We start from the raw sequence: 15,652 nt of genomic DNA, 5'->3' as shown, positions 1-15,652 counted from the left end.
TCCCCCCCTCTCCTTCTGGCGGCTCCCCCCCACGGCCCTCCTGGGGGTTGGTCCCCCTCTCCTTCTGGCGGCTCCCCTCCACCATCCTCCTGGGGGTTGGTCCCCCCCCCCTCCGTCTGGCGGCTCCCCTCCACCGTCCTCCTGGGGGTTGGTTCCCCCTCTCTCCGTCTGGCGGCTCCCCTCCACCGTCCTCCTGGGGGTTGGTTCCCCCCTCTCCTTCTGGCGGCTCCCCTCCACCGTCCTCCTGGGGGTTGGTCCCCCCCACGGCCCTCCTGGGTGTTGGTCCCCCCTCTCTCCGTCTGGCGGCTCCCCTCCACCCTCCTCCTGGGGGTTGGTCCCCCCCTCTCCGTCTGGCGGCTCCCCTCCACCGTCCTCCTGGGGGTTGGTCCCCCCTCTCTCCGTCTGGCGGCTCCCCTCCACCGTCCTCCTGGGGGTTGGTCCCCCCCTCTCTCCGTCTGGAAGCTCCCCTCCACCGTCCTCCTGGGGGTTGGTTCCCCCTCTCTCCTTCTGGCAGCTCCCCCAACGGCCCTCCTGGGGGTTGGTCCCCCCCTCTCCGTCTGTCGGCTCCCCTCCACCGTCCTCCTGGGGGTTGGTTCCCCCTCTCTCCTTCTGGCAGCTCCCCCAACGGCCCTCCTGGGGGTTGGTCCCCCCCTCTCCTTCTGGCGGCTCCCCTCCACCGTCTTCCTGGGGGTTGGTCCCCCCTCTCCGTCTGGCGGCTCCCCTCCACCGTCCTCCTGGGGGTTGGTCCCCCCTCTCCGTCTGGCGGCTCCCCTCCACCGTCCTCCTGGGTGTTGGTCCCCCCTCTCCTTCTGGCAGCTCCCCTCCACCGTCCTCCTGGGGGTTGGTCCCCTCTCTCCGTCTGGCGGCTCCCCTCCACCGTCCTCCTGGGGGTTGGTCCCCCCTCTCCGTCTGGCGGCTCCCCTCCACCGTCCTCCTGGGGGTTGGTCCCCCCTCTCCGTCTGGCGGCTCCCCTCCACCCCGGAGGCTGGTGCCCCAGATCCCTCTCCTGGTCCCGCTCACTCGGGGTCTCCGCCTCCTGCCCCCACCCCTGGAGGCTGGTGCCTGCGGTCCATCTCGTGGGCTTGCCTCTGGTTTTGCAGGAAACATGCTGAGGTCCCGGTTGAGTGCAGCTCAGCAGGAGAGAAGCCTTGCACCCCCGTCTTCCCTCCTGGGAGCCTGGGAGGGCTGGGGTGGGTGCCCATGGAGGGTGGGCCAAGGTGTGCTGGGTGGCCAGCGTGGGGATGCGGTCCCATCTGAGTCACCGTCTCACTCTTGGTTGCTTAATTTGGACCTTTGGGTTGTCTGTCTCTCTGTGGATTCTGAAATGCCTCTAGGCTGGAGCTTTTGTTACTGACCCGATGAGCCCTTTCACAGGGAGACATTTCTCAGGGGAAGTTTTATTGTGTTCTGTTTGTCTGTTTTTCTTGGCGTGATGCATGTAAAATGCATCCCTGTGCCAGCCTTAAGTGAGCTCCTGGATTAGTGTGTGTGACTTGAGGTCTCAGCACAGAGCATGGTCCAGTGTGTTTCTTGTGCCCCAGAAAGCGCCCTCCTGTCGATTAATTTGGCTTGTTTTTCTGCTTCAGACAATTGGAATCACACAGGAAACGTCCTCTGTGTGTGTATCCGCGGTGTGTCTGCTGCTTGCAGGATCTCCCCTGGGCACGTGCCTGTGTCTGCCTCCGCGTGCGGCCGTGTGGATGGCGCTGCGACGCGCTCGTCGCTGGGACCGCACGGCAGGCGGGGTCCGGGCTTCTGGCGTGCGTGTTGGTCCGCAGTGACCATCTGCACGGGGCAGGTCCCGTGCTCTCATGGGCCTTCCGGGGTGCACCGCGCCCAGGACCTTGGTCTGCCGCCTGCTGAGCAGGTAGAGCGGCTGCTTTTGCTGGGTCCTCTCTGAGCCGCCTGTTTATTGCATCTTTTGTACAAGTTTGTTTGTTTTGTTTCTTTTAACTGAGTCATCTTTTTCTTACTGATTTGTAAACTTCCTTATAAATTTGGAGTTCAAGTCTTCTGATGCATATACATATTTTGAATCTTTCTCCCAGTAGATGGCTTGTCTTTTCACTTTCTTAATGTCTTCTGATGAACAGAAATTTCTTAATTTTAACAGAGTTGCAATATATCCGTTTTTATAGTTAGGGGTTTTTGTGACCTAAGACCTTAATTCTTGAGACTCCTCCAATGGTCCAGTGGCTAAGTCTCCGGGCTCCCAATGCCGGGGACCTGGGTTCCGATCCTTCGTCACAGAACTAAGATCCCACATGCTGCAACTAAGATTGGACGCAGCCAAATACATAATTATAAAATTTAAAAAGATCTTAATTCTAGTCTATCCTAAGGTCTGAAGATACTCTTCTTGTTTTCATTTAGGAGCTTTACTGTTGTATATTTTGCATTTAAGTTTGTGATCTGCCTCAAGTCAATTTTTTATGTATGGTATGAAGTAGAGGTTGAGGTTTGCATTTTTCAGTTTTATTCTTTCTTTGTTGAAGTATGTTGTGCTAATCTCTGCTGGATGGCCGTGTGACTCAATGTATTCTCCCATTCTGTAGGTTGTCTTTTTTTTTTTTTTTTAATGGTTTCCTTTGCTGTGCAAAAGCTTTTGAATTTGATTAGGTCCCATTTGTGTATTTTTATTCCTATTGCCTTAGGAGACTGACCTAAGAGAACATAGGTAAGATTTTGTTTTTTCGCATGATGTGAGGGTGTGTTCTAATGTCACTGATTTACATGAGACTGTCCAGCTTTCCCAGCACCACTTGCAGAAGAGACTGTCTTTTCCCCGTTTTATATCCCTGCCTCCTTAGATGAAGACTAATTGCCCGTAGGTGTGTGGGTTTGCTTCTGGGCCCTCTACTCTGTCTCACTGCTCCGCGTGTCTGTTTTGGTAGCAGCACACGCCGTTTCAATCACTGCAGCTCCGTCTTATTGTCTGAAGTCTGGTGAGAGAGCTATGCCTCCTGCATTGTTCACCCCCCTCAGGATCGCTTTGGCAACTCTGGGTCTTTCATGATTCCTTATAAAATTTTGTATTCTTTGTTCTAGTTCTGTGAAAAATGTCATGGGTATTTTCATAGGGATTGCATTGAATCTGCAGATTGCTTTGGATGTTGCCATTTTAACAATATTCTTCCAATTCAAAAGCATGCGCTATCTTCCCATTTCTTTGAATCATCTTTAATTTACTTTATTAATGTTTTATAATTCTCAACATATAAGTCTTTCACCTCGTTGGCCAGGTTTATTCCTAGGTATATATATTTGGTGCTATTTTAAAAGATATTGGTTTTTTTTTACATTCCCTTTCTGATATTTCATTGTTAGTGTAAAGAAATGCAACTGATAATTTGAATGTTAATATTGTATCCTGCTACTTTACTAAATTCATTTATTAGATCTAGTAGTTTTTGTGTGGAGTCCTTAGGGTTTTCTATTGACATATATGGTATCATGTCATCTGCATATAGTGACAGTTTTACCTTTTACCTTCCAATTTGAATACCTTATACTTCTTTTTCTTGTCTGATTGTTGTGGATAAAACTTCCAATACTATGATGAATAGACGTGGTGAGAGTAGGCATCCTTGTCTTGTTCTAGATTTTAGTAGGAAGGCTCTTAGCTTTTCACCATTGAGTATTATATAGGCTGTGGGTTTTAATAAATGGCCTTTATTATGTTGTGATATGTTCCCACTATTCCCCCTTTGGTAACAATTTTTTATCATGAATGAATATTGAATTTTGTCAAATGTTTTTTCTGCCTCTACTGAGATGATCATGTGGTTTTTGACTTTTTCTTTTGTTAATGTGGTTTATTACATCGATGGATTTGCAAATGTTGAGCCATCCTTGTGAAACTGGGATGAATCCCACTTGGTTGTGTTGTATGATCTTTTTATCTGTGTTGTTGAATTTGGTTTGCTAATATTTTGTTGAGAATTTTTGCATCTATAGTCATCAAAGATATTGGCCTGTGATTTTCTTTTTTGGTGATGTCTTTGTCTGATTTTGGTATTAGGGTGATGCTGGCTTCATAGAATGTCTTTGGGAGTGTTCCCTGCTCTGCAATCTTTTGGATGAGTTTGAGACAAATCAGTATAGTAAGTTCTTTTTTGTATGTTTGGTAGATTCGCCTGTGAAGCCATCTGGTCCTGGACTTCTGTTTGTAGGGAGGTTTTTTTGTTTGTTTGTTTTTTACAGATTTTGTTTCACTTCACTTGATCGAGTCTGTTCAAATCATCTATTTCTTCTTGATTCAGTTTTGTTGGGCTATGTGTTTCTAGAAAGTTGTTCATTTATTCTAGGTTGTCAGATTGGTTGGCATATAATTGTACATAGTATTCTCTTCTTTTTTTTGTATTTCTGCAGTATCAGGTGAGAGTTCTCCTTTTTCATTTCTTATTTCATTTATTTGGGTTCTCTTTTCTTCTTGGTGAGCCTAGCCAAGAGTTTGCCAATTTTGTTTACTCTTTCAAACCAAGAATCATCTCCTGGTTTTATTGATTTTTTTTTTCTGTTTTTAAAAAATGTCTATCTTATTTATTTCCTTCCTTCTTCCTTCAGGTTTTATTAGTTCTTTTTCTGTTTTAGGTAGTAAGTTAGGTTGTTTACTCGGGATTTTTCTTGTTTTTTAATGAAGGCCTACATCCCTATGAACTTCCCTCTAAGAGTTGCTTTTGCTGCTTCCCATAGATTTTGTGTTTGATCCCTGGATCAGGAAGGTCCCCTGGAGAATGAAATGGCAACTCACTCCAGTATTCTTACCGAGGAAATCCCACGGACATAGGAGCTTGGCAGGCCACTGGCCGTGAGGTCACAAAGAGTCGGGCATGACCTGGTGACCACACAAGTGGGCTTTGCATGTTTGTGCTCAGAGCTGTCACTTGTCTCAGCGTGTTTGTGGCATGTTGTTTAGTCTCCATGTAGTTGTGTTTTCCCGTTTCCTTTCTTGTGGTTGATCTCTAGTTCCATGCCCCTGCAGTCAGAGGAGACGCCTGAAATAACCCCTGTATTCTTACATTTGCTGAGGCTGGTTTTGTGCCCTAGTGTGTGGTTAGTCTGAGAGAATGTTCCTCGTGTGCTTGAAAAGAATGTGTATTCTGGGTTTTTTTTTGGATATAACGCCATGAACATACCGATTAAGTCTCACTGCTCTGTGGCATTGTTTAGCATCTCTGTTACCTCACTGACTCTCTGGAAGGTGGGCCCACAGGTGTCAGTGGAGTGCTAAAGCCTCCTATTGTTGTGCTCCCATCAATTGCTCCGTCACATCTGTTAGTATTTGTTTTATGTATCTGGGTGCTCCTGTATTTTGATGAATGTAAAATCCTCTTGCAGTGATCCTTTTATCATTATGTGGTGGTGGTTTAGTTGCTCAGTCGTGTCTGACTCTTGACCCCATGGACTGTAGCCCGCCAGGCTCCTTTGTCCATGGGATTTTCCAAGCAAGAATACTGGAGTGGGTTGCCATTTCCTCCTCCAGGGGATCTTCCTGACCCAGGGATTGAACCTGGGTCTCCTGCACTGCAGGCAGACTCTTTCCTGATTGAGCTACCAGGGAATTTTTTTCATTATGTTGTGTCCTTTATCTTTCTTTATGGCCTATGTTTTAAAGTCTGTTTGTCTGATATGAATATTGTTATTCCCGCTTGCTGGTCACTTCTTTTTGCATGAAATGGCTTTTTCCACCCCCTCACTTTGAATCCACACATGTCCTTTGCCCAGAGGTGGGTCTCTTGTAGGCAGCACACTGTCCGCTCTTGTGTTTTGATCCAGTCTGCCACTCTGCGTCTTCTCATTGCAGCATTCAGACCATTGACATTTAGGGTGATTATTGGTACATTAGGGCTTCCCAGGTGGTGCTGGTGGTAAAGAACCCATTTACTAATTAATACAGGAGACATAAAACACACAAGTTCAATCCCTGGGTCGGCAAGATCCCCTGGAGAAGGACATGGCATCCCACTCTAGTGTTCTTGCCTGGAGAATCCCATGGACAGAGGAGCCTGGCGGGCTACAGTACATAGGGTTGCAAAGAGTCAGACACGACTGATGCAATTTAGCTTCACGTAATCATTGCCATTTTAAACCTTGTTTTCCAATGAATTCTCTTTTCCTTCTCTTCCTTCTTCTTTTTGTGGTTTGATGATTTCCTTTTGCTTTATGCTTGTGTTCTCTGTTTGGTTTTTGTGAATCTACTGTATGTGTTTGATCTGTGCTTGCCCTGTTTTCAAGTTTGTTCAGTTCAGTCGCTCAGTCGTGTCCGACTCTTTGCAACCCCATGAATTGCAGCACGCCAGGCCTCCCTGTCCATCACCAACTCCCGGAGCTCACTCAAACTCATGTCCATTGAGTCAGTGATTCTGTCTAGCCATCCCTTCTCATCCTCTGCCATCCCCTTCTCCTGCCCTCAGTCTTTCCCAGAATCAGGGTCTTTTCCAGTGAGTCGGTTCTTTGCATCAAGTGGCCACAGTATTGGAGCTTCAGCTTCAGCATCAGTCCTTCTAATGAATATTCTGGACTGATTTCCTTTAGGATTGACTGGTTTGATCTCCTTGCAGTCCAAGGGACTCTCAAGAATCTTCTCTAGAACCACAATTTGAAAGCATCAATTCTTTGGTGCTTAGTCTTCTTTACGGTCCAATTGTTATTTCTGTACGTGACTACTGGAAAAACCATAGCTTTGACTATACAGATCTTTGTCAGCAAAGTGATATATCTCTGCCTTTTAATACGTTGTCTAGGTTTGTCGTAGCTTTCCTTCCAAGGAGCAGGTGTTGTAATTTCATGGGTGCAGTCACCGTCCACAGTGATTTTGGAGCTCAAGAAAATAAAATCTGCCGCTGTTCCACTATTTCACCTTATATTTGCCATGAAGTGATGGGACTGGATGCCATGATCTTAGTTTTTAAAATATTGAGTTATAAGCCAGCTTTTTCACTTTCTTCTTTCACTTTCATGAAGAGGCTCTTTAGTTCTGCTTCACTTTTTGACATTTAGAGTGGTATCATCTGCATATCTGAGGTTGTTAATATTTCTCCTGGCAATCTTGATTCCAGCCTGTGAGTCATCCAGCCTGGCATTTCCCATGATGTGCTCTGTATATAAGTTAAATAAGCAGGTGACAATATGCAGCCTTGACAGACTCCTTTCTCAATTTTGAACCAGTCCATTGTTCAGTGTCTGGCTCTAACTTTGCTTCTTGACTTGCCTACAGGTTTCTCAGGAGGCAGGTAAGGTGGTCTGGTATTCCCATCTCTTTAAGAATTTTCCACAGTGTGTTGTGATCCACACAAAGGCTTTAGCATAGTCAGTGAAGCAGAAGCAGATGTTTTTCTGGAGCTCCCTTGCTTTTTCTATGAACCAGCAGATGTTGGCAGTTTGATCTCTGGTTCTTCTGCCTTTTCTAAACCCAACTTGTGTATCAGCATGACTCTCCTCTCTGGAATTCCGTCAGGCAGTACTGTCCCTTTCCTGTCGGTTCCGTCAAGTTTTATTTGGTATGATTTGAATCTATGGCATTAAGTCCATGCTGTTGTCACTCTTCAATTAAACCAGCCAGCTGTCTCATCAGCAAAGCAAGAGTACTCGGGAGTGGCAGAGGACACTCACGCTGTGGCCGGCCGGCCGTGGGCGGGTCCTGCGGGCAGGGGAGAGGGGCCTCACGGGAAAGCCAGGAGGAGGAAGTTGGGCACTTTGAGGGTCCGTTGAGGACAGCGAGGGTCGGGTGGCGGCTTCTTCCCCTTGGCCAGGCTCCCTTCCTCATCGCGGGGCCAGCGCCTTCCTGCCCGGAGTGTAAAGCGAGCGTGCGGGGGGCGCGTGCAGGTGGCACGTGTGGGGGGCGCGTGCGGGTGGTGCGTGCGGGAGGCGCCCCTGCTGGGCTCCAGCCCGCTCTCCGAGGCTCCCCAGCCCATTTGCATGCTTGGTGGGACTGTTAGCTCTTTCTGTGGTGTCGTCTGTCCTAATCACAGGCCCTCTCATCTGGGTGATCCTTCGTGCCCGAACGTCTGCCTGTCTGGCCAGCCACAGGCCTCCCTCTGGGGGCGGCCCTTCCCCCAGCTCCTAGCTCTCTTTTTAAATCTTCACTTGTGCCCACTCTGTGGTTTGGTTATTTCTGAGTTTTTATGAAATGCTCAGTGATCACATTTTTAATTTTTCGAGGACTGTGTCCTTTTGATTGCAGCCTATTCATACTTTTCTCTGTTGACGTCTTCCCAGCACTTTGCGGTGACAATGGAGCGTGGGACGCGCCTTCTCTTGGCCACCTGCCGGTGGAGCCTGGTGCTGCTTCCTCTCTCCACGCTGGTGTTTTCTACACAGGCTGGGTGATTCTCAGTTGTTGGTTCATGTTTATACGCATGTGGGTCTTAAACTGACCTGTTTACACCTGTAGCCCACCCAGGGCACCCATTGTGCCCCTGGATCTGATCACAGGCGTGGTTTCTCGTGTGTTGCCACATGGGACGGGTGTGACATGTTTGTGCACCCTGATGTGGGCGCTGCACAGGCCTGGCTGGCACTGTGAGGGTCCTCTGGGCGAGAGGAGGCTTCTGGGCTGAGCCCTGTGGCATCACGGCTTCGCTTCTTAAGCCGCCGGGTTAGACCCTCCTTCCACATGCTCCCGGCTGCCTGCCTGTCCTCGTGTTCATCTTTGTGCTTTCCGCTGTCTCCGTGGTTCTGGGAGGATGCTGTTCAGGTACCGTCTTGAAGGGAGAGGCAGGCCTTAGTTTCACAAAATGTAAAAAATTTGAAGACATCTATGTGCTAGTGAGTTGACTTCTTGCATTCATTTATTATTCTTAGGAGAGTAATCTGTGCTTGGTTAATTGGGAGTCTGTTTTGCATAAGTTTGCATTTATTAATAACTGCTTTTAAAGATTGTAAACACACCTGTGTCATATGATTTGTTCAGAGTGCCAATTGTGCTTGCCCAATGTGCGTGAATTAGAAACTCACTTGGGGGGCTGGGAGCAACTTCTCATGGCTATAGGGCTTCTTTCTGGGGTGATGGAATGAACCAAAGTGGCAATGGTCGCACAACTCTTGTGAATATACTAACCACTCCATGGGACAATTTAAGTGGGCAAACTTTACAGTATGTGAATTACAGAGCAATGAAGATGTGATAAGATAACTTGCTGCAATAATTTTAAGTGCTGCCCCCCCAACTGCTGGGGGACCCTGGCCCATGGTGTGTGGGGCTGAGCTGGGTCCCGGGCTCTGTGAGTGCCCTCTGGAAAGGACCTTCCTCTCCCCGAGTTACTGGTGCCCCCGCGCACACCCAGGAGTTGGTGGGGAGCGAGACTGCAGCCCGAGCGGTCTCATCAGCCGCTATGTCTGCCCGAGGCTGGCTGCGCGGCAGGGTGGACCGTGCTTATCCACCTGACATCCTGGGTGCACGCCGTATGACGGGGAGCCGCGACCTGCCCTCCTGACTCTGCAGACGGTCAGGATGTTGGCTGTGCCCTGGCCTGGGCTCTGGGGCCGTGACCGTGATCCTGCATCAGTTCAGCCTGAGCAGAGGCCTCGGAGCCGCGTGGCTCCAGGCAGGCTCCCCTGGAGGTTGAGGGGGCAGGGCACTCACAGGGCAGGCTGGCTGCCAGGTGCCAGCCTGCACGCCTGTTCCCCTGGGCGCTAGCTCCCTGGGTGCCCCCCTTTGGCCAGGGGTCAGTCTGAGCCCACGGCCCTTGGCACAGGGGCAGCGGAATCGGCTCCTAGCTCTTTGTGGGGGAAGTGCAGGCCCCTGGCCCAGTGTAGAGTGGTCTTCGCCAGAGGAGAGCAGGCCCAGGGGCGGGAGTTCGCTGGGCAGAACTGGAGTCTGTGCTGGGACCTGTTTGCCCTTCGTGCCGAGGCAGCAGGGGTGGTGGCAGCGCTGGGCCGCGGGCAGAGGCGTGGGGCGCCGGGGCGGTCCAGCTCTGCAGGCCGCGGGCACCCCGGCTCCTGGCTCCTGTGAGGCTCGCCGGTCGCTCAGGGCATGTCCGCCTCCCCCCAGTGCCCCTGCGGCCTGCTCCTGTGGCTCCCGGGACGGCCGTGCTCCGGGCAGAGGTGTGCCTGCAGACTTGGTTGTGGCCGCCCTGTGCACACCAGACTGGCCAGAGGCTGGCTTGGGGCCCATGCGGAAGGCTGGGTGGGCGCGGGCGGAAGGCTGGGTGTGCCTGTGGGGAAGGCTGGGTGGGCCTGTGGGGAAGGCTGGGTGGGCACGGGCGGAAGCCTGGGTGTGCCTGTGGGGAAGGCTGGGTGGGCACGGGCGGAAGCCTGGGTGTGCCTGTGGGGAAGGCTGGGTGGGTGCGGGCAGCCGGGCCTGGGTGCTCAGCCACGGGAGGGGCCCTTGCAGTGGAGTGTGTGGACTTGGGGCCTGTGTTTAGCATTCAGCAAACGCCAGACAGCCGGCTTACCCAGAGCCCTTCCCAAACTCACTGAGCGTGGGGCCTTGGGAAGGCCTCTGCGCCCCGGGCTGCCCTGACCCACTCCACCCTGGCGGAGGACCCCTCGGGGCATGTAACACTGGGGGGAACTCGCACCCCATGTTCACGCATACGATTTTACTGGAACCCCTGAGAAAACTGAACATTTTGCAAAAATGAAAAGAAAGAGTAAACCTTGACTCTCCACCTTAAGCTGCCGAGGCAGTCGCGCAACGCTGACAGTGTTAGCGAGTGGCCGGCTCGCCCGCTGGGACCGCGGTAACGTGTTGTGTTGTGCCCTAGGGAGGCGTCAGATCCACCACCTGGGGAACCAGCTGCAGCTGAACCAGCACTGCCTGGACACCGCGTTCAACTTCTTCAAGATGGCCGTGAGCAAGCACCTGACTCGGGGCCGGAGGATGGCGCACGTGGTCGCCGCCTGCCTGTACCTCGTGTGCCGCACGGAGGGGACCCCGCGTATCCTTTGCTGGGCTGCCCTCTGCGCGCGGCTTCCCCGTCCCCAGCGCCTGTGTTTGCTGGGACGCCTGTGCATTAACCGTCTGGAGGGGGGTGAGGCGCACAGGCTGCGGGTGGGGCCGCTGGGTGCCGTCGGCCCGCCGCCCTAGGGCTCTGCGGTGTCCCCGGCGCTGGGCCGCTGTGGCCAGGCCAGTGCCGGGCCCGGCGGGCGGCTGCGCGGGCCTGCTGGGCTCACCCCGCCCAGCCCCGTGGCTTCTCGGAGGGGATGGTGTGCGGCCTCCCTGAGCCTGGACGGTGGGCTCGGCGTGGGCGCGGGCCTGCCCAGCACGCCTCCATGAGGACGGCCTCTGGGGCTCTGTGCCCACGCACTCCCCCAGTCTCCTGTCTCCTTTCCCTCCCGCCGGGCCCCTCACCCCCCATGCAGAGCGTACTGCTGGCCCCATGTCCTCCCACGGCTTCTGAGAGCGGGTGCCGTGAGCATCCGACCGCCCGTGGTCTTTCTTCTGCACGTTGGGGACAGCCTGGCAGGATTCCGGGGGCACGCCGGTCTCCCCGGGATTTGGACACGAGTGCATCCTGTGGAGCAGGGGCGCGCCCTGAGTCTGGGCCTTGCTTCTCGGCCCCGTGTGTGGACAGCTGCGAATGCTCGGGCTGTGGCACCCCCGCGTCTCCAGGCTCAGAGGCCCGCGTGCGCTGCCCGGCGGCCCTTCCACCCGCCTGGGCCTCTGGGCTCTGGAGCCCCGCGGGCCTCTCCCTGTGTCCTCTCTGCTCACTCTGCTGGCCCGCTGACCTGTCTTCCAGTCTCTTCTTTCCTGTTGTCCATTCACTTACCTTTTGCTTTGGGAGAGTCCATCTCCAGCCAGGCCTGCGTCTCTGCTTTCCTGGTGGGAGTTGGGGCAGCGGTGTGTCCCCTGCACCCTTCCTGGGGCACAGCATCCCCCGTGTGTCCCCCGCGTGTCCCCCACGTGTCTGTAGGAGCGGAGGCCTCTCTGCCCCTCCTCACACGCTCTTTCCTTTCCTGTGGTCACCACAGGCCTTTCCCACCGGCAGGTGGCCGGACTGTGGCCTCTGCCCTAGGCCGGGGGTGCTCGAGGGGCCCTGGAGACTGTGCGTGGGCGGCGACCCTCAGTATCAGAGCTTCTCCTTACAATGTCTTTGAATCTTGGGGATTTATCACTTCGGCATGAAAGAGCCCTTGTTGCTTGAAAGGATGACGCTCAGCAGCTGGCGGCCCACGAGGTGGCGCAGCGGAGCTCCGGCCAAGGTCACCAGCACGCCGCCAGCCCCGCGGCCCGCCTGCTGAGCGCACCCAGCCCTCCTCCCGGGTCGGGGGGCGGAGTAGGGGGTGGGGGGCGGAGCAGGCGCTGCTGAGGGAGGAGGGGGATCCCGGTCCCCGGGGTCGTGGGAGCGGGGGAGCGCGAGCACCCCGGCCGCCCACCTCCTGCCCACCACTGCCCACCGCCCTGGCCAGGAGCGGAGACTGGCAGGCCCGCAGAGGATGGACCAGAGGCCCGGGCACCTGGGAGCGCTGCCCAGCGGAGGAGCCCCACCAGAGCCCACGCCATGGGGGGCCCTGAACCCAAAACTTGCAGACAGGCCAACCAGCTCTTAACAAAGAGCTGAGCGCAGCTGCCAGAGCCTGGGGGTGCTGACCGAGGCTGGGGAGGGGGCCCAGGGGTGCTGACGGAGGGTGGGGAGGGGCTCTTTTTGAGACGATGAAGATATCTTTGATCGTGGTGATGGTTGGCAGCTCTGCAAACAGACCGAGAACCTTGCACACGTGCATTTTTGGCCCCACCCTTGGCCTTGAGCTGTTAACCTCAGCGCTACACACGCGCCAGGCTGCAGTGTGTGGTGAGACTGGGGGGGGTGGGCGTCAGTATGGGGGCAGCGCTTCAGCCCCTCTGCCTGCCCCCGGTCCCCTTGGAGGGCCGTTTTGGGGGTGGCCGGAGGGCACAGGTGTGGCTGGCGCTCCCAGCCCTGTCCTCTGGCCAGTGTCCAGACGCCCAGACGTCCCTGCGGCCTCCCCCCCCACCGCCGGCTCACTCTGCATCTGCGTGGTACTGCTTCCTCGTCTTCCTGGTGAATTTCAAGCCTCTAGAGCGTATTTGAGGGCTTTCCTTTCCTTTCCTCTCCTCGCCCCAGACTGCCCTCCACACGTCCCCCCACTCCCTGTCTCTGACCTGCTTTCTAGACTGTGTGTCCTTGGGTGGGCGTGTTTGGCAGAAACTTCCAGGCTCTAAGGGGCTTTCCTGGTGGCTCAGCTGGTAAAGAATCCGCCTGCAATGCAGGAGACTTCAGTTCGAGTCCTGGGTCGGGAAGATGCCCTGGAGAAGGGATAGGCTACCCACTCTAGTATTCTGGCCTAGAGAAGGTCATGTAGTATAGTCCGTGGGGTCGCAAAGAGTCAGATGTGACTGAGCGACTTTACTCACTTTCCTGCCCAGGCTGTAAGCAGACACCCTGTCCCCGGCCCAGGTAACCCGGCCAGTGTCCTCCGCAGCTGTGTCCTACGCTAGCACATCTTTGGTGACGCGCATCCTCGGGAGACGTGTGGTCCTTGGTGTTTACTGGGCTCCAGCTGAGTGGCCAGCAGGCCTGTGTGTGAGCAGGGGAGCCCAGTGCCCCCAGTCCCGAGGCTGCTGACCCCGCACCCCCTGCTGTGTGGCATGTGCCCTCTCGGCCTTTAGACCTTCTCCCCCAGGCTTCCGACCCCAGGTCTTGCTCAGGGGGCTTCCAATCTGTAGACCTGGGGTGGGGTGCTTCCATGCTGAGCCTCTGCCCCTCCCCAGGCTCCCCGGGATCCTCTGTCTCGGAGGACAGTCCCGTGAAGACCCGGTTCTCCCCAGCCCACCACTGCCTGCTTCCTTCTGCCTGCCCCCTGCCCCTCAACCACTTGCCTCCCCAAGGACAACCAAAGAATTTAAAAGATTTTAAATAACTGGATTTTTAGGGCAGCAGCAAAACTGAGAGGAGAGTGCGTACACTTGCCAACCCCCCGTCCACACACGCACACGGCCCGCCTGGTGTGGACGGTCCCAGCAAAGTGGCTGCTCGTCCCCCGTGCTGAGCCCACTGACAGCTCACTGCCTCCCCCCACCGCGCGCTCTCCACCAGGCTCACGCTTGCTGCCACACGCCCTGTGGATTCGGGCAGACACACAGTGACACGTGTCTGTCATCATGGCGTCACACGGGGAGACGGTGGTCAAGACAGGGCCTGAGTGGCTGGTGAGCGTTTTGTCAGGAGGCACGCTGCATGCGGAGCTGCAAGTTGAGCAGGCTTAGAGGAGGGCACGGCCCAGTGCTCGCCGCCCAGGGACCTCGGGACTCAGACCTGCCACTCAGCATGTCCTGCCTGCCCATGTCTGATGATGCCGAGTGGGGCCGCTCCCTGGGGTCCAGCAGGCACGCCCTGGGCTGGGTGTCTGCTGGAAAAGAGCCTCCCTTCCTGGCTGCTTTCTGCCTCTTGGCAGCGTCTATTCAGTTCTCTGAGCAGGGGCTGACCCCGGGCCGTGGCAGTGAGTGCGTGGAGTCCTGACCGCTGAGCTCACAGGGAGCTCCCTGGGCTTCATCTTTTATGGACAGACTTCTTGATTCCAATGACGTCCCATCCATCCATCCTCTTCTTATTGATTAATGGTTTGTGTTCCGTTGAAGAGAGCTTTGCCGCAGTCTTGGAAGTGCTCCCTTCTGGAAGCTCTTGGTTTAACGTTTCCTGCTGGAGTTGAGGACCTGTGGTCCGCCTGTCTGCTGTGAGGAGAGGGTCAGCGTTGGCTGTTCTCCCTGGGGGTCCAGTGACAGCACCGTCTGCCGCAGGCCGGCCCTCCGCGCACACAGTGGCAGCATTTCCAGCTCAGGTGGGGTCTCTCACTGCCATCTCGGACCCCTTGTGTGGGTCCGTCGGTGCCAAGACCAGACTGCTTTCCATGGCAGGTTTACAGCCCGTCTCAGAGCCTGCAGCGCGAGACCTTGGAGGTGTCTGGCCGTGCTGTTTCTCTGTATACGTTTTTGAATCAGATCGTACATTTCTGTGGGGAAGAAGGAAAAGAAAACAACTTCTGGATTCCAGTTGGGGTTTGTGAATCACTTGGGGTAGTGCTGGCACTCGCTGACAACGCCGACTCTTCCAGGCGATGAGTGTCCCTTGTTTCCTGCGGGCGCTCTCTGATCTCTGTCGTTCTTGATGAGGAGGTCCTCACTTCGCTGGTTAGATTTATTCCTCGCATTTGTGTGTTGAGCTGAGGTGGACGGTGTCTTGCCCTCCCGGAGTACAGAAGGACAGAGGCATGTTGACAACACAGGAGTCAGTGGCGAGTCTCGCTCGCTGAAGTGGGGCCCTTGGTTTCTCCGTGTATGCAGCCGTGTCTGCGCGTCTTCGCTGGTCCCTTCTGACGTGATCTGCGTGGCCCTCTGCCATCTGAGGCCCGCCTCCGTGCCCCGTGGTGGTGTAAGGTGTGAGGGGGCATCCCCGCCTCTGGAGACGCTTCCAGCGCTTTGCCTCAGACGCCTGCTCTGGGCTTTCTGCCGATGCCTCTGTGAGCCTTTATCAGATAACAGGTTGGGGCATCTCCTTTTTCCTGGTCACCGAGCGTTCTTATTGTGAAGGGTGTCGGCTCGTCAACGTATTTATCGGTATGGGCATCAAGTGCTGTGGTTTTTTCCCTTGATCTGCACTGAGGTGAATTACAGTGGTTTTTTACTTTTCGGCCGTACCTTGCGGCGTTTGGGATCTTGGTTCCCTTCCGGCTTTGCTTGGTTGTGCTTTGA

The 15,652-nt window shown here is 54.7% G+C and overlaps 1 protein-coding gene across 2 annotated transcripts in view; it reads left to right on the top strand.

Moving 5' to 3' along the window:
* The window catches only part of BRF1 (BRF1 RNA polymerase III transcription initiation factor subunit), a 59,890-nt gene that overhangs the window by 11,471 nt on the left and 32,767 nt on the right, over positions 1 to 15,652 (top strand). For both annotated transcript variants that reach the window (XM_061159559.1, XM_061159558.1), the window contains one exon: positions 10,710 to 10,883. In XM_061159559.1, coding sequence (XP_061015542.1) covers positions 10,710 to 10,883 — 174 coding nt within the window. The remainder of the gene's footprint in view (positions 1 to 10,709; positions 10,884 to 15,652) is intronic.

The sequence above is a fragment of the Dama dama genome, chromosome 13, assembly GCF_033118175.1.
Source record: "Dama dama isolate Ldn47 chromosome 13, ASM3311817v1, whole genome shotgun sequence".
NCBI lineage: Eukaryota > Metazoa > Chordata > Mammalia > Artiodactyla > Cervidae > Dama > Dama dama.
The sequence above is the reverse complement of the archived record's forward strand: the minus strand, read 5'-3'. Positions and strand labels throughout refer to the sequence as shown.